At 42.0% G+C, this 18,941-nt stretch overlaps 1 protein-coding gene and 1 long non-coding RNA gene across 2 annotated transcripts; both read right to left on the bottom strand.

The window, feature by feature from the left end:
• Positions 1-913: 913 nt before the first annotated feature.
• On the bottom strand, positions 914-4,504 carry LOC139396960 (uncharacterized). Its single transcript, XR_011630884.1, has 4 exons — positions 4,416-4,504; positions 4,000-4,165; positions 1,403-1,448; positions 914-1,309 (listed from the first exon to the last, which is right to left on the bottom strand). It is a non-coding gene; the product is annotated as an uncharacterized lncRNA (long non-coding RNA).
• A 128-nt stretch (positions 4,505-4,632) lies between these two features.
• On the bottom strand, positions 4,633-6,960 carry LOC139396959 (V-set domain-containing T-cell activation inhibitor 1-like). The gene is made up of 5 exons (XM_071143892.1): positions 6,809-6,960; positions 5,651-5,968; positions 5,304-5,576; positions 4,821-5,141; positions 4,633-4,730 (listed from the first exon to the last, which is right to left on the bottom strand). Exons 1-5 carry the CDS (start codon positions 6,906-6,908, stop codon positions 4,633-4,635), a joined length of 1,110 nt encoding a protein of 369 aa, XP_070999993.1. The 5' UTR covers positions 6,909-6,960.
• Positions 6,961-18,941: the final 11,981 nt, after the last annotated feature.

The raw sequence follows: 18,941 nt of genomic DNA, 5'->3' as shown, positions 1-18,941 counted from the left end.
GCAGAGATGAGGTGCTCAACGTCGACCACGCCCCCTGACTTTGAGAATCTCCTACACAACATGCATCAGGCACACCTAACTCATTAGTGGTGGTGAGATAAGAAACATGTCAGACTACTTTGCAATTGACTGTCATAGTCCCACATTACAATTATGTGAACGTGAGTTGAGAAGACAATTAGAAATACTGTTACAATGTTCCTCAATCGACTGCCATAGCCCCAAATAAAAAAAATAACATTCTGTTAATTACATTTTTTTTTCTTACATGGTTGGGGTCGTGAGAATTTTCAGTTATCAGAATGGGAATACGTTTGGGAACCACTGGCCTAATGTATCTGTGTTCAATCAGGTGTGGGCATATGGTGCCGAGGCTGTAAGGCCACTAGATGGCGATGTTCGGCTGTCTTTGACCTGATCCATCTCTGGGTAGGAGTTGCCCTGAGGCACAGATCTACAATCAGATTTCCCTTCCCAAAGTCTTATTCTAAACCCTGAATGAGAATACAAAACTGACCTCAGATTCTCTAGAGGGACCTTTATCTTACTCCAACATGAACACAAGTTCAGCACATGATCCTGCAAGTTTGCAAGCCTCCTCCCAGAATCCAGGAGTCACTGACCAGTCTCAAGCAGGACCAATGGTATTAGACCAGTGTCTTCTGGTTACTGGCAGGTTGATGTGGACACGAGATCAGGAAAATGGTTGCATTCACCTGTGGACAGCTCCCATGAATACCATTCAGGCTCTGTAATGCATCAACAACCTTTCAGACACTGGTGCAGTGTTTCCTTGGAGACCAGGCATTATTGACTAGGCCTACTCACTGATCCAAATGTTAAGAGGTGGAAAACAGAGGTTTGGTTTGGGGTTGAGCAGGCAACGTGAACTAGAAGCAAACAAAGTATAGTGAAGTTAACATATTTAATAACATTGTTCATAGTATTACGTGGAATGATAAGGCTTGTATGAATATTTTCTCATTAGGACATTAGGACAGCCTTTAAGTAAAGAAACCAATCAGAATGTGTTATTTGACTGGTAACTCCAGCCTAGGTGAATCTTCTGTTGGTTTTTAAAAGTCTCTGTTGGTTAGCATGGGAAACATATATTTGCCTGCTGTGAGATGTTTGAATGTCCACTGTGAATAAGGTCCATTTTCACCTCTAGGTCAACCTCTTCTTAATTCTTGAGACACTGCAACAGTATTGCTGCTATGTTAGCACTTCACCTTGGTGTTCATCAAAATATCTCCCCCTTTTTGTCCCCGATTCAGAAGTTGTTTTCCAAATGGGCCGTTTTCATTAGCTGCACAGAGAAAGATAGGTGGATAAGTCGGTTTCATTTCATCCCACGAACAGAGTTTTATATCACTGTATACAGACAACAGTCCTACAGTACCTGTGGTGGAGGCAGTCATCTCACATTCAGCTGCTGGTGACATTCTCTGTAGAACCCAATCAGAACCATTAGTCACTATCATTCTAAATTCAGAACATTTTGATTTGTTAAATGGCTCAATAGAGGCTAACTATGGTTGTTAGAGTGAGGGGAAAAAAGTATTCGTTCCCCTGCTGATTTTGTACATTTGCCCACTGACAAAGACATGATCAGTCTATAATTTTAATGGTAGGTTTATTTGAACAGTGAGAGACAGAATAACAACAACAAAATCCAGAAAAACGCATGTCTAAAAATGTTATAAATTGATTTGTATTTTAATGAGGGAAATAAGTATTTGACCCCCTCTCAATCAGAAAGATTTCTGGCTCCCAGGTGTCTTTTATACAGGTAACGAGCTGAGATTAGGAGCACACTCTTAAAGGGAGTCCACATAAGCAATCAATCAATCAGATTCCAAACTCTCCACCATGGCCAAGACCAAAGAGCTCTCCAAGGATGTCAGGGACAAGATTGTAGACCTACACAAGGCTGGAATGGGCTACAAGACCATCGCCAAGCAGCTTGGTGAGAAGGTGACAACAGTTGGTGCGATTTTTCGCAAATGGAAGAAACACAAAATAACTGTCAATCTCCTTTGGCCTGGGGCTCCATGCAAGATCTCACCTCGTGGAGTTGCAATGATCATGAGAACGGTGAGGAATCAGCCCAGAACTACACGGGAGGATCTTGTCAATGATCTCAAGACAGCTGGGACCATAGTCACCAAGAAAACAATTGGTAACAAAGGACTGAAATCTTGCAGTGCCCGCAAGGTCCCCCTGCTCAAGAAAGCACATATACATGCCCGTCTGAAGTTTGCCAATGAACATCTGAATGATTCAGAGGACAACTGGGTGAAAGTGTTGTGGTCAGATGAGACCAAAATGGAGCACTTTGGCATCAACTCAACTCGCCGTGTTTGGAGGAGGAGGAATGCTGCCTATGACCCCAAGAACACCATCCCCCACCGTCAAACATGGAGGTGGAAAAATTATGCTTTGGGGGTGTTTTTCTGCAAAGGGGACAGGACGACCTCACCGCATCAAAGGGATGATGGACGGGGCCATGTACCGTCAAATCTTGGGTGAGAACCTCCTTCCCTCAGCCAGGGCATTGAAAATGGGCCCTGGAAGGGTATTTCAGCATGACAATGACCCAAAACACACGGCCAAGGCAACAAAGGAGTGGCTCAAGAAGAAGCACATTAATAAGGTCCTGGAGTGGCCTAGCCAGTCTCCAGACCTTAATCCCATAGAAAATCTGTGGAGGGAGCTGAAGGTTTGAGCTGCCAAACGTCAGCCTCGAAACCTTAATGACTTGGTGAAGATCTGCAAAGAGGAGTGGGACAAAATCCCTCCTGAGATGTGTGCAAACCTGGTGGCCAACTACAAGAAACGTCTGACCTCTGTGAATGCCAACAAGGGTTTTGCCACCAAGTACTAAGTCATGTTTTGCAGAGGGGTCAAATACTTATTTCCCTCATTAAAATGTAAATCAATTTATAACATTTTTGACATGTGTTTTTCTGGATTTATTTGTTGTTATTCTGTCTCTCAAATAAACCTTTTAAAACCATTACAATTATAGACTGATCAATTCTTTGTCAGTGGGCAAACGTACAAAATCAGCAGGGGATCAAATACTTTTTTCCCTCACTGTTTTATCATCATAACAGCTTCCCTTCCCTTTCTGTTTCAGGTAACTTATTGTCCCAGCTACTACAGCTCCTCTCTCTTCAGAGAGAGACTGTCTGGGACTTCCAGAGGGATCCTGTTACATACAGGTAAAGAACCTGCATTCATCAAGGTGTGGGTGTGATGCTACAGTAAATAAACTCACTATCACAGTGTAGCTACTTCCTCCTCCCGTCGCAATATATATGTGCACCATGCACACGCACACAATAAAGTAAACCAATACTTTAAAAAATGATGTCCCACAATCAATCAACTACCTCTCCTAATAATGTATAGTAACTGATTGATTAACATGCCAGCAAGTTACTTCTGATAATGAAACAGGTCCTGTCCTGTCCATTCAGTGTGTGTAAAGGCTGACAGGCCTCTCGAAGACACAATGAAGTTGAATGAGACAAAGCAGGGGATAATATACTGTCACTGAATATTAAGTATTATGAATACAGAAGACAGTCATTGGTAAATGCACATTTTATATTTGCAAAACAAAGTATTTTTGTAGTCAAATATGGTGCTGGTCCAGAAATAACCCCTAGCTCCTACCCTCCTGCTTGCCACTCCATATGGATCCTAAATGATTATGATTATAACTTCACCTTGTCTTCTGTAGGTAACATTTTCATAATTGCTTATAGATAGTTACTGAATTCATTCAAGTCTCTACAAGATTCTAGTGTCTAAACCAGTAGTGATTTTGTCATCAACATATTATATAATCAATAATAGCCATTGTCTCTTTCTAAGAGAGACCATGACCACATCCTGTAGAACACCGACACATTTCTTATCATATTCTTCTTGACTTTTGACTCTCTCTCTCACACCAGAGAGAATTCTAGAATGCCCTTTTTGTCTTACCCAGGATCAATATCCTCTCCCTCTGTCTGAGCTACTGGTATGTCTGCTGTGGCTGAACCCTCTTCCCCTTGATCTTGTTGTTGTCTTTCTCTGTCTTCCTCTCTTTCTTCTTCATTCTGTAGTGGTTTTCCACTCTGATCGTTTTCATTTGGATCATTTGTATTTGCTGGAGGGGGATAGGTGAGTTTAGGGTGAGTTAGCAGGATTCAGACACACAAACAGCTAGTATGAGTAAATGCAGTGGACCAGGTGAGTTTAGGGTGAGTTAGCAGGATTCGGACACACAAACAGCTAGTATGAGTAAATGCAGTGGACCAGGTGAGTTTAGGGTGAGTTAGCAGGATTCAGACACACAAACAGCTAGTATGAGTAAATGCATGTAACCATAAGGACATTAATATTCCATGGACGTCTACCTGTGGCAGAGAGAGACTCTCCCTCTTCAGGTGAGATGGTGTTAATCTCTTGAGACCTTGTGGGCTTTTTGGATTTGCACAGAAAACCTTGAGACAGGAGACAGAAAAATATCAGAAACTGAAAGCTGTTCATCAAAAGCCACCAATGTAACCCTCCTCTCTGTTCATCAGGAGGTGGTTGTGTTAAATGGTTCAACAGATTATGATGTCATCATCATCATAACTTACCTCTCAGGAGGAAACATATCACTGCTGCTATAATCACTGCTGCTATTATTATACCAGTGATTGAACCTGGACTCAGTCCATCTGAAACTGAAGGAGAAAATACAGAGTATCAGTTTTATTGTTGAATGTGATCCTGTGACTTACAGTGAGGGGAAACAGTAAGAGTAAACTTTGTACCATCAGATAGTTTATCAGGTGTGATCTGCAGGTAGGTGAGGATCAGGTGTGTGTCTCTGGCAGTAGAGAGTTCACAGCTGTAGGTCCCCTGGTGGACCATGGTTAACTTGTGGAGCTGAAGGCTGCCAGAGTCAGACAAATTCTGAACCTGCTCCTTCCACTTGTCAACAACATACATCTGAGCTGTACCGTTGGTGAAGGTGGAGGTAAGGATGGTGACTATCTGCTTGAACGTCCAGGTGAGGTCAAAGGTCGGGAGGTCAGACTGAGAGACACTGCAGGGGATGGACACCTCACTGCTTGGAGATCCTTGGACAGGAGCTGAGATGAGGTCATGAGAAAGAGCCTTTTTAGGATGGTCTTTGCATATTCTGTCTCACATTGATGTGTTGTGTTTGTACAGTTTGCAGCCAGATAAATATATTGATGAATTTATTCATTGATTTATGAATTGATTGATTAATAGGTTGATCAACTTATAACCTTGCTGTTTCAGGGTTGCTGTCCTTTCTACTGTCCCAGAGGTCACGGTACAGATGTTGGTTCGGTCTCTGCTAAACTGTTTTGTGCTGGTGATGTCATAGAGGCCCCGGTCATCCACCTTGATGCTGGTGGAGTTCTGGATGGTTCCAGGGTCAAATGAAAGGTCAGAGGGGGGGTCAGTGGACCAGGTGAGTTTAGGCTCAGGGTAGATACCTGTAGAACTGCAGGTGATGATGTCATCTGATAACTGTATTTCCACCAAGTGGACTGGAGCTGCAACAAAGTAGACATTACACATGGAGCAGCATGAAGTGATCATCATAGACAGACAGATAGACATTCTGTACCTTCCACTGCTATGTTAATGAAGGACTCCTTGTTGCCTTTAATAGTGCTGGTGTAACACTTGTATCTGCCCTGGTCCTGGAGTGTGATCCCTCTCAGCAGTAGTGAAGCGTTTCCTTTGGGGATCTGGTCATTGAACAGGGCTGTTCTCCCTCTGAAACTCTGGCTCTGCTGTTTGAACTGATCTGTACTGTAGTAGTAGGAGTGGATGATCAGGTCCTTGTCTTCTGGTTTCATCCAGTGGATGACTTCCTCACTGCCAGGCAGGAAGCTGCAGGGCAGGACACAATCCTCTGAGAACACACAGGTTACATGGACGTCTGGAAGAGAATAAACACAGAACACAGATTCATCAACACTGACTACACAAAACATTAAAGACACTGGCTCTTTCCATGTCATAGACTTACCAGGTGAGTACAGGTGAAAGCTTATTGATGAAAGCTTATTGATCCTTTACTGATGTCACTTGTTAATAAAATGCAAATTAATTACTTAAAAATCATAGAATGTGATTTTCTGGAATTTTGTTTTAGATTCCGTCTCTCACAGTTGAAGTGTACCTATGATAAAAATTACAGACCTCTACATGCTTTGTAAGTAGGAAAACCTGCAAAATCGGCAGTGTATCAAATACTTGTTCTCCCCACTGTATGCAAGTGCCTTTGAACAGGATATGAGAGTAGGTGCCAAGCGCACCGGTTTGTGTCAAGAATTGCAAAGCTGCTGGGTATCCACCACCCAAAGGACATCCAGCCAACTTGACAGAATTGTGGGAAGCATTGGATTCAACATGGGCCAGCATCCCTTTGGAATGCTGTCGACACCTTGTAGAGTCCAAGCCCTGATGAATTGAAGCTGTCCTGAGGGCAAAATGGGGGTTTACTGTCCAAATAGTTATAATCAATGTTTAACACTTTGCCTTAGGGTGGAAGTGGCCAAAGATCACTATGCACAACAGGAAAAGTCTGCTCTTTAATTAAATTGTCAGTCTTCTATAATGACCAACATGTTTATGATCTACAGTAATTCATGTGTCTGAGAAGCTTGTTTTACGGTATCATATGATATGGAGTCTGGAGTCTGCACTGTAATATTTTGAGACAAACATAAGGTAAAGACAGATGAATTAAGACAGAATGATGATGGTTGTTACTCACCTCCCCCATCTGTGGGTGTGACAGTCCACAGCAGAATCACCAGACAACAGACCCCAGACAACAGACCCCTTAATGTCATGGAAACCAGACCCCAGGCCATCTCCACAGAGACCAGACCACAGTGTTATCGTTGTGGATACAAACTCCTCTCTGTCAGAATCTAGTAGCTGTGTTGACACACTTAGCCAAATCCAGTTAGTCACAGAGTAAAGTGCCCATTCCGGTTTTGTGTTGGTATGTGAATGTCATTCCTTAGCAGTAAGCCTAGTTTCACTCTTCAAGAGCAGTGCATTGGTAGACCAGGTAAAAGGATAGTTCACTCAAATTACAAAATGACACATTGGTTTCATTACCCTGTAAGTAGTCTATGGACAAGGTATGACAGCAATTCATGCTTTGGTTTAGTTTCTGGCACTGTTTCCACATGCTAATATTTTCAGGTATCAAGTTTTTATTGTCACGTGCACCAGTTCAGTGCAATGCCTTTCTTGTCAGCTGTAAGGGTGCGTGCTGGTGGCAGGGAAGTCAGGTGCAAGAGATCGAACTTGGTATAAAACGGAGCAGTTTAATAAGTGCTCAAAAACTCAGAAAACCAAAATATACAAAATAATAAAAGTGGGAACAAAACCCGTGGCACACCAGAACATATCTGGCACAATGTTTACAAACAAACAATCACCGACAAAGACATGAGGGGGAACAGAGGGTTAAATACATAACATGTAATGAATGGGATTGGAACCAGGTGTGATACAAGACAAAACCAAAGGAAAATGAAAAGAGGATCAGCGATGGCTTGAAGGTCGGCGACTTCGACCGCCGAACGCCGCCCGAACAAGGAGAGCGACCAACTTCGGCGGAAGTCGTGACACCAGCTCTTTTCCCTGTAACAGTATAAATATCAATATACAGTAAGTAATCACTATCAATATACAGTATAGTACTATAAAGTAAAGTAGAAGAAAAACACATGGGAAATAGAAATAAGAAGAACATGAGAGTGTAAGTAAGCTAAATACAGGGTCCGTTCCAAAACCATATTTACAATGTGCAGGGGTACTGGAGAGGAAGGGCTCAATATGTATAGGGGTAAGGTGACCTCGGCCTCAGGAGTAGCAGCAGCTTATATGATGATTGGATGTGTGTGTGTGTGTGTGTGTGTGTGTGTGTGTGTGTGTGTGTGTGTGTGTGTGTGTGTGTGTGTGTGTGTGTGTGTGTGTGTGTGTGTGTGTGTGTGCCTGTACCTATACAGTAGTAACATGTTATTTAACTGGTAACTACAGACGAGGGGAATGTTTTGGTCTAAATCTCTTGCTTAGCATAAGACAAATATCTTTGCATGGTGTGAGATGTACCAGCGCTTAAATATCCATTGTGAACAAGATCCATTTTCACCTCGAGGTGACCCTCCCTGTCACAAATTCCCTGCCGGTTACTGTTATCAGCACCTCACAAACCTGAGCTGCACACTCCACTCCCCATACCCCACGACTGGAGCCTGAGAGTCTAGGGGTACTATAAACCTGCCTCTCAAACTCTGACCTGTGTCACCTGTGCCCCGATAGGTTGCTAGGGGTGTTACTAGGGGACCGGACATCTGCCCAACTCTGGAACATACAGGTCACACAATACTGTCAGTGTCCCTCAAGCAGGGCAGAGAGCAACATCTGTCTCTTCAATAGTGTCAGTGTCCCTCAAGGAGTGACTGAGAGCAACATCTTTGTCTCTACAATAGTCAGTGTCCCTCAAGCAGTGGCAGAGAGCAACGTCTCTGCCCATCAACAACTGGAACAACTTTTGTTCCTTAAGGATTAGCCCTTTTTTTAAAAACATTTTTGCCAACAATGACATATCCAAATCTAACTGCCTGTAGCTCAGGCCCTGAAGCAAGGATATGCATATTCTTGGTACCATTTGAAAGGAAACACAATATATCACAATAGATCTGTATATTTGTATATCGCTGATTCATGATCTATGGGTTCGTGCAGATATCTAAGGGTTTGCGACATTCAGAATTTGACTGATGAGGTAATATTACATTCATAAGTGACTGTAATCGATAAGATATGAAAATATCTGGAGAGTTAGTTCGGAAATAGAAACTTTTTAAACATTTTGCTGTGGTGCCCCAACTTCTTTGTTAATTCACGTTACATGATTAGTTTAATAGCATAATTAAATTACATAGAGAATTGAGTTGATAAATGAAGTCTTCACATTTAATGATACGACACTTCAAATAACCTGTAATATCACTTCCGTTCTCAGAACAAGTACTTAAACACACTAAGGAAGACAAACATGGTGATTGACATTGGGATGAAAAATGGGAAAGCTAGTGGAATGGTAGTGGTTCTGAAACAGGAGAAAATGAATACACTGTACACAATACTACCCCCATATAAAATATTACAGAAATAAATAAAAGTCAGCATACAACAACAGTAACAACTAACTATTAAGTCTGCACCGAGGAGCAGGGTTTCAGATTCGAGGCTGGTAACATGCACAGGGTGTTCAAGCGCTAAGTCCTGGAAGTGTGGTTTCAGCATGTGAGAGGCAGTCTGAGTAAAACCTGGAATGGTAGTGTCGCATCGTTCCACTTTTAACCAACTAAACGTTGGCTTCAAAGCCATTTTGAGATCGTTGAACAATGTTTGAGAGATGACCGATATTTTTGTGCTTGAATTAATCAGCGCATGACAAGTTAAGCAGTCCTCCAGGACTGTTTCCAGGTATGGCCGCTTAGAGTTGCATTTAGTGAACATATTCCCCACAAAGTGGAGTGGTCGTTCGCAACGATGTGATGTGCCATATCTGTTCAAGATGAAAGCAGATAAACTTTTCGGATGTTGAGTGGGCTTGGCTTTAGTGAAGCGTTAGACCTTTTTCTTCGCAACGTTTGTATCCGTATATAGACAAAGCCTGTGGGCTTGTTTCCTGATCGAGCGGGCCCTGGATAGGGTCTCGAGTGAGAGCGGGAAAAATTTGACTTTTAACGTCCTTGCTAAGGGTGTTAATTCCTGCAGACCTGGTGTCTGGTAATTCCCCGTCTAGTCCTTGTGACTTATCTTTGAACCTTTTCTCACATTTTTCTCGCTTTAGTTCTTCAAAAGCTGTGCTTGCAAGCTCTCTGAGTTGTAAGATAGGCAAGCCATCGTGGGCTGTAGGTCCCAAGTAGGTAATGAAATTGGGATACATGTTCAACAGAAACATTTCTTTGAATGGTAACAGCTCTTCCATTCCTGTTTCAGTGAGTAGGCCACAGTAAGATGAACAAAGCCTATGATAGTAATCTCGTGTGTGTTCATTCTGAGGTTATTTGACATTGTTAGCCAGTGAGCTGATGTGTGTGCAAGTCGCAGAACCACTGAATTCTAATTTCAAAGCTGTGGCAAGTTTAGCATTGTTGTCACGCCCTGACCTGAGAGAGCCTTTTATTGTCTCTATTTTGGTTTGGTCAGGGTGTGATTTGGGTGGGCATTCTATGTTTTGTTTTCTAGGATTGTGCTTCTATGTTTTGGCCGGGTATGGTTCTCAATCAGGGACAGCTGTCTATCGTTGTCTCTGATTGGGAATCATACTTAGGCAGCCTTCTTTCCCTGTTGTTTTGTGGGTAGTTGACTTTGTTAGAGGCATTATAGCCGAAGTTAAGCATCAAGGTCGTTTCTTGTTTTGTTGGCTACATTTTCTATAAATAAAAGGAATATGTACGCTCACAACGCTGCACTTTGGACCACTACTTACGACGCCTGTGACAGTTGTTGTTTAGCATGTGTTGCTGTTGTAGACAATTAACCTCGTCACCTGTCTATTTGACGTTCGTTTCAACAGGTAACCCTGTCAGAATCCATAGCGTTCGGGTAGCCATCCAATGCGTCCTCTATGTCAGCTAGGAACGTCTCAGTATCATTTGGCTGACCTGGAATGGGGTCAAAGGTGGGGACATTTTTGACAAGTTTGTCAAGGCGCTCCGTGTCAACTTGGCGGAGAGGGTTGGCTTCATCATGTGGGGAAATTGAGGTCGAAAGTCCAAGAGAATAAGACTGAGGGACACATGAGGGAGGCAAAGTCTGAAACCTTCTATGTCTTTACTCCTTTGAGTACCGAGCTCCAGTTGCTTGGTTGGGTAGTCACGCTGTAGCGCATGACCGATCTGAAATTCCTTCAGATGGTATCTAAGGGTGATATTCTGCTGCCTAGCAGAGTCAACTTGAGCGCTTAGAGAACTGATTTTGGACATGTGAGTGTCGCACTTGCTCCGTTCGGTATCATACTTATCTGTCATGGTTTGCAGATAGAGGTCTTCAGTATGGAGCGAGAGATTCAGTGATGCGATTTCCTCCGCTTGCTTAGAAAATCAATACTTCCATCTTCATCACCTGAGTTCTCTCATCATTCATGGGTCAACAACTTCAATGAGTTCTGCTGATTTGTCATCCAACTTCGTCATTGTGTTCATTAACTGATCGTCTTTGGTCTGCAGCAATGTTACTTTGAGAAACGTTCAACAAAACTGCTTGCATGTTATCAAATTGCACGTTTGAAGTGGACTACATCGTATTTAGTTTTGGCTAAATCGAGTTGTTCCTGTAGAAAACTATTTTGTTGAAGAGTTTGTGCTCATTCATCATCATAAGTATTTGCAATTACTTTTAATTGTTCAGATTTGAAACACAGTTCCTCGGCTAGCAGAATGTTTTCATTTCCTGCTTTTGTCAATAGTTGCTCGGTTCTCTCCACCTGTCCCTTCATGTCAGCCATGTCTTGCACCTGCTTCTGCTGAGCACTGCGGTACTGGACCGATGCCAATCTTTGATGGCGATACATCAGGGCTAAAGTGGAGAGAACCGTACAAAGCCTGTGTTCGTTGGTTGATTTTGGAGAGCGTTGTTCGCAATTCCTGCTATTGTTCCGCTAATGTCATAATTAGGGTTTGAATTGCTGCTGAGGTCAGTGATCAATCCTTTTAGGGGTGAGGGTCACTAATTAGCGGGGCAGTGGGGCACATTATTAGAACATTTGAGAGGAAAAAATGTCCCTATGATTTCAAAGTTTGGGTTTGGATTTATTGAAAGCTGCAAAAACGATTTTTATCTATTTATAGACGTTAATAAACCATCAATACTATCAGCAATGCGGGAGTTGGACGTGAATGAATTTGCAAAATAAAATCGTGATTCACATAAAAATAAAAACAAGATTACTCAGTCCATTTATATTTTCCAACGGGGCTTTACATTTGGGTGAGTTTTAGTAGCCTCGTTTCAACGAGTTTTAGTAGCCTCGTTTCACTGCCAAAAATACAATTATACCATCTAGAAAAAGTTTTATTAGATAAATAACAACACGTCACATACAGGTAGCCTAGTCAAATAATTAACATCCAATCACATTAACCATTGCTATCTCATGGGAAATCCAAACGTAGCTGCTGCTCATGTTGGTATCTGTACTGATTGCACAAAAGGCATGACAGGGAGACATAGTGGAGCGGTAACGCGCATGCAAGCAGTTGCTCCCGATGCCACTTGGGTACACTGCAGCGTCCACCGAGAGGCTCTTGCTGCCAAGGGGATGCCTCATAGCTTGAAATACATTTTGGACACTACAGTGAAAATGGTTCACTTTGCTAAAGCAAGGCCCCTGAACTCTCATGTATTTTCTGCACTATGCAAAGACATGGGCAGCGACCATGTAATGTTTTCAAAAAATATATATTATTATATATATATTTTTTTTTATGTATATATACATTTTTTTTAGCCCTTTTTTCTCCTCAATTTCGTGGTATCTGTTACGTTCCACAGTTTCTGTGTTGTTGTGGGTTTGTATGTGTGTATTTCAGGATGGCTTCCTGGATTCCAAAGCAGCTGATTGGTCGGCCCATCACTAATTAGAGCTCTGACCCCGCCCTCTCGTCAGGGGATACAGCTGTCTGCAATTACCGACTCCTTCTGCAGCTTGAAAAGCAAGTGTTCCTTTGTTAGGAAAGGGAGTTTCTTTGTATGTCCTGTGTTGGTTGTTAGTCTGGTATAATTTGTAAAGTATTTTGTAGCTGCTCCTGCAAACGGTATGTGTATACCATAGTGCCTAGTGTTTTTGGTTTATTCAAATTGTTCACTAAGTTTGAATTATTCTGTTTCATTTGTTCCCAGGGGACGGCACCTTGGGAGAGTTTAGGCAAGAGGGCTGCAGGCATACATATACCCGTAGTAATTACTGTCTATGCACACTAGGTAAGACCTGGGCGGACCACCCCTTGTATTTTGGTTAGCGCGCCAGGTGGCATTAAGAATAGGTAACCACTGGGTAGGCAGGTAATGTAGACGAGGGGGAACTTTAACTTTCCCTTTCTCTGCTTTGGTTCTGTCCAGCCCCTTTTCCCCACCTTACTGTGTGAAGGAAGAATAAATTATCTGTAAACGGTAATATTCTCTGCCTTTGTCATCCTTATTTTTTTTTTATAATTGAGAGACCAGCTTAAATTTGTCTTTACTGACCATAATTTTCACTTGTTTGACCGCTTGCATGATGACGAGTTTCTCACACGACTGGCCTATTTGGGTGATGTTTTTTTCTCGCCTGAATAATCTGAATCTAGGATTAGACTCTTCGCAACTATATTTGATGTGCGGGACAATAATTAGGCTATGATTAAGAAGTTGGAGCTCTTCTCTGTCTGCATTAACAAGGAAAACACACAGGTCTTTCCATCATTGTATGCTTTTTTGTTGTGCGCAAATGAACTCAAGCTTACGGACGATGTCAAATGTGATATAGCGAAGCACCTGAGTGAGTTGGGTACGCAATTATGCAGGTACTTCTCCAAAACCGATAATACAAACAACTGGATTCGTTATCCCTTTCATGCCCTGCCTCCAGTCCACTTACAGATATCTGAAAAAGAGAGGCTCATTGAAATTGCAAGAAGTGGTTCTGTGAAAATTGAATTTAATCAGTAGCCACTGCCAGATTTCTGAATTGGGCTGTGCTCCGAGTATCCTGCCTTGGCAAATTGTGCTGTTAAGACACTGATGCCCTTTGCAACCCCGTTACCTATGTGAGAGTGGGTTCTCCGCCCTCACTAGCAGGAAAACTAAACACAGGCACAGACTGTGTGGAAAATGATTTAAGACGGAGACTCTCCAATACAACCCAACATTACAGCGTTATGTGCATCCTTTCAAGCACACCCTTCTCATTAACATGAGTTATTCACAATTTTCAATGTACAAATAAGGTTTTATATGTAAGATGGTTAAAAGAATAGCAAATATATTGATTATTATTTGTGCCCTGGAGAGCTCTATAAGAGCTCTGTCACTTCCCACAAGCTGGGTTGTGACAACTCACACTCGTTATGTATTATAAATGTATCGTATAGTGTGTGGCAGGCTTACAATAATGGGAAAAAATAACATTTGAGAGTGCGCTGACCCTGGTGTTAGAGGGGGGGTATGCAGCTGGAGGTTGAATGTTTGAAGGGGTACGGGACTGTAAAAGGGTTGGGAACCACTGATCTAGGTTAATATGGGAATGTTTAAAATATCTCATTTTAATTGGAAGAACCTGAAAGGTATGTTAGACAATTTCTTATTAAATTGATTGAGATGATATCCAATCAATTGAGATTGGCTGGATTATCAAAAGTGTAACTAGTAAATCAAATGTGAGGGTACATTCACCACCAGGGTCACTTATCCCAAAGGCTGAAGCTACATGGGATTCCCGTGAAGGCGGGGCTTCCGTCAGTACTGGGGGTTGTACTCAATGAGCTTTGCAAAAGCAAATTTCACTGATAAATCAAACCTGTATAGGCTATTTTGGAATTAAACTTTGATTAACCTGAAAGCATAGCAGTATCAAGGTTAATGTTGAAATTGTCTCATTTATAGAAGCCAATCAATTTGGATATTATTCAAAATGCCTATTTGAAAAAGGTAAGTCTGGTAATTTTACCTTGAGTTAAATTGAATGAGATGATGATATCCAATCAATTGAGATTGGCTGGATTATCATAAATAGCAAACCACTTCAACATGTAGCGACAGCTTGTCACGCCCTGACCTTAGAGAGCCTTTTTATTTCTCTATTTGGTTTGGTCGGGGTGTGATTTGGGTGGGCATACAAGTTTTTCTATTTATTTGTTGGCCTGGTATGGTTCCAAAATCAGAGGCAGCTGTCTATCGTTGCCTCTGATTGGGATCATACTTAGGCAGCCCTTTTTCCAACCTTAGATTGTGGGATCTTGACTTTGTATAGTTGCTGTATAGCCTGCAGAACTTTACGTTCGTTTTGTATTTTGTTGTTTTTCGGTGTTCATTTTAATAAATGTAAGATGTTCGCCTACCACGCTGCACCTTGGTCCGATCATTCAATCAACGAGCGTAACACAGCTCCATGCTTTCTGGTCTAATGTAAATTTTGTCACCAGTGGTTTGATACACTTATGGGAAAAGGGAGTTCCATGACGCCTGATGTAATGTCTCTGCTCACGTGGGCATGGCCACTGACTTGGTCAAGACCTCAAATTAAAACAATTCTCCTTCAGAAGACTAAGATCACATTATCCTAACCAAAAGTATTCTTATGCTTAATCATTCATTTTATACAACATTCAGATGCAAACCCCATAATTGAGAAGTGTATACAAACAAAGATACAGTAATGTGTGTTTCCTGTTCTTCATGAAGTCACCAAATGAAACAAACCCGACATGACTGTTCCTTAAGTGTCCACGGACTGGTTCCACTGTCACGTCCTGACCATAGAGAGCCTTTATTTTCTATGGTAGAGTAGGCCAAGGCTTTAGACTCTGTCAATCACTACATTCTTATCGGCAGACTCAACAGCCTTGGTTTCTCGAATGACTGCCTCGCCTGGTTCACCAACTACTTCTCAGACAAAGTTCAGTGTGTCAAATCGGAAGGCCTGTTGTCCGGACCTCTGGCAGTCTCTATTGGTGTGCCGCAGGGTTCAATTCTCGGGCCGACTCTTTTCTCTGTATACATCAATGATGCTGTCTTGCTGCTGGTGATTCTATGATCCACCTCTATTCAGACACCATTCTGTATACTTCTGGCCCTTTGGACACTGTGTTAACTAACCTCCAGACAAGCTTCAATGCCGTACAACTCTCCTTCCGTGGCCTCCAACTGCTCTTAAATGCAAGTAAAACTTCAACTGATCGCTACCATCACCTGCCCGCCCGTCCAGCATCACTACTCTGGACAGTTCTGACCTAGAATATGTGGACAACTGCAAATACCTAGGTGTCTGGTTAGACTAAACTCTCCTTCCAGACTCATATTAAGCATTTACATTCCAAAATTAAATCTAGAATTGGCTTCCTATTTCATAATAAAACATACCCTCGTAACACTACCGATCCTTGACTTTGGCGATGTCATTTAAAAAATAGCCTCCAACACTCTACTCAGCAAATTGGATGCAGTCTATCACAGCTGAGATAAGACGGGGCTTTACCTAGCAAAGACTTATAGATGACCTGGAGCCAGTGGGTTTGGCGACGAATATGAAGCAGGAGCCACCCATTTTGTCACCAAAACCCCATATACTACCCACCACTGGGACCTGTATGCTCTCGTTGGCTGGCCCTCGCTTCATATTTGTTGCCAAACCCACTAGCTCCAGGTCATCTATAAGTCTTTGCTAGGTAAAGCCCCGCCTTATCTCAGCTCACTGGTCACCATAGCAGCACCCACCTGTAGCACGCGCTCCAGCAGGTACATTTCACTGGTCACCCCCAAAGCCAATTCCTACTTTTCCCACCTTTCCTTCCAGTTCTCTGCTGCCAATGACTGGAACGAATTTCAAAAATCACAGAAGCTGGAGACTCATATCTCCCTCACTAACTTTAAGCACTAGCTGTCAGAGCAGCTCACAGAACTGCACCTGTACATAGCCCATCTGTAAATAGCCCATCAAACTACCTCATCCCCGTACTGTTATTTCTTTGCTCCTTTGCACCCCAGTATATCTACTTGCACATTCATCTTCTGCTAATCTATCACTCCAGTCTCTATCACTCCAGTGTTTAATTGCTAAATTGTAATTATTTCATCACTATGGCCTATTTATTGCCTTACCTCCCTTGTTTGCACACACTGAATAATACTTTTTTTCTAGTGTGTTATTGATTGTATGTTTTGTTTATTCCATGTGTAACTCTGTGTTGTTGTCTGTGTCGCGCTGCTTTGCTTTATCTTGGCCAGGTCGCAGTTGTAAATGAGAACTTGTTCTCAACTAGCTTAGCTGGTTAAATAAAGGTTGAATAAAAAATGTTTACAAAAAAATATTGATACAACAGTAGCTAAGATGTGAAGAAGTCTGTCCATCATAAAGTGCTGCTCTACCTTCTTAACAGCATTATCATCAAGGCAGGTCCTACAGGACCTAGTATTGTTGCACCTGGACTACTGTTAAAACATGTGGTCAGGTGCCACAAAAAAGGAATTAGGAAAATTGTAGTTGGCTCAGAACAGGGCAGCACAGCTGGTCATGTTTAGTTAATTAAATTGAAATGTGTCAATTGTGATCATGGTCACAGCTCTATCGCAAATGTATCATTCTCCACATGTCATGTCAGTTTCCCTGTGGACTTTTCTCTGAAATGAGATGTTGAACTGTCAGAGGCTATGCTAGATGCTATACTAGATGCTAGCTGCATCTAGCTCAGCAGACCATGACAATGTTAAATTGCAATTTATAAACCCAGATTTTAGTCAGTGCCTATTAAAATGAAAGTCAAACTTGCAAATAGGCCATTTATAATGGTTTGTAGTCTTAACATTTGGAACATAATAATGGCACAATTGCCAGAAAATAGCCTAACATTTGTTTAAAAAAAAGTTTGTCCCAAGTGTTTCTTGTACAGAAATGTTGAGATCCTCTGCACTAAAAATGTAACATTTTCTGTTAATTACATATTTTTTTCCCACTGTCGTTCTCTACTAAATTCGGGACATTATGGTGTGTTAAATGGCTAAAAAGAAGTTGACTATGGTTATTTTTTTTAAACCTTTATTTAAATAGGCAAGTCAGTTTAGAACACATTTTTATTTACAATGACGGCCTACCCCGGGCCAATTGTGCACCGCCCTATGGGACTCCCAATCACAGCCAGATGTGATGCAGCCTGGATTTGAATCAGGAACTGCAGTGACACATGCTGCACTGAGATGCAGTGTCTTAGACCACTGCGCCACTCGGCAGCCCAAACCATTTTAGGTAACTTATTGTTCCTGCTTCTCTTCAGAGAGAGACTGTCTGGGACTTCCTGCTATATACAGGTAAAGAACATTCATCAAGGTGTGGGTGTGGGTGTGATGCTATCACAGTGTAGCTACTTCCTCATCCCATAGCAAAATGCATGTGCACATGTAGCATGGTTCATTCTGCATTGTGTACTTTTAAATAGGACACTGCCACAACTATATGTCTGCTGGTTGGATTATTTTGTATTTGCCCTGCACACAAAGAGACAACACACAATATTTTAGCCCTTGGCGCAGTCGGAGCTCTCAGGCACCTTGCTAGCTGAAGGTCAGGCAAAAGAGAGAACCAAAAAGGAATAGCAGATGCTGCGTACACACATTCAGTGCACTACAGCACACCATACAATACAAGTAAAATGATATACAACATAATTCGGACAAACTAAAAGACATACCTGCACACGAAGAGACAACACACAATATTTTAGCCCTTGGCGCGGTCCTAGCTCTCAGGCACCTGCGCAAGCACATGGACACTCACTCAAACACTGTCCCAAGTATTCACAAGTTACAATAGATACCCTAGTTAGCGAGCTCGGTGAAACTTCTTACCATAAATCTTTATATTGTCCACATTGTAACAAACCTATAGTAGCATAACAGTACATTGTGTAACATTACCACAGTTTTATATTGAACGATTTTGGAGCCAAGGACAACATACCTCGCTAGCCGAAGGTCAGGCAAAAGAGAACAATAAGGGGGTACACAGATAACCCGCGATGGACCAAAACAAAATATACAACTTTTACAATATTGATATGAAAAAGTGTTTGTACACCAAAAAATGACATTAGCTATGCAGCTGCAATTAATTTACTATTAAGTAC

This window comes from Oncorhynchus clarkii, unplaced genomic scaffold (genome assembly GCF_045791955.1).
Source record: "Oncorhynchus clarkii lewisi isolate Uvic-CL-2024 unplaced genomic scaffold, UVic_Ocla_1.0 unplaced_contig_11824_pilon_pilon, whole genome shotgun sequence".
NCBI classification, from domain to species: Eukaryota; Metazoa; Chordata; class Actinopteri; order Salmoniformes; family Salmonidae; genus Oncorhynchus; species Oncorhynchus clarkii.
This window is presented reverse-complemented; position numbering and strand designations above follow the sequence as displayed.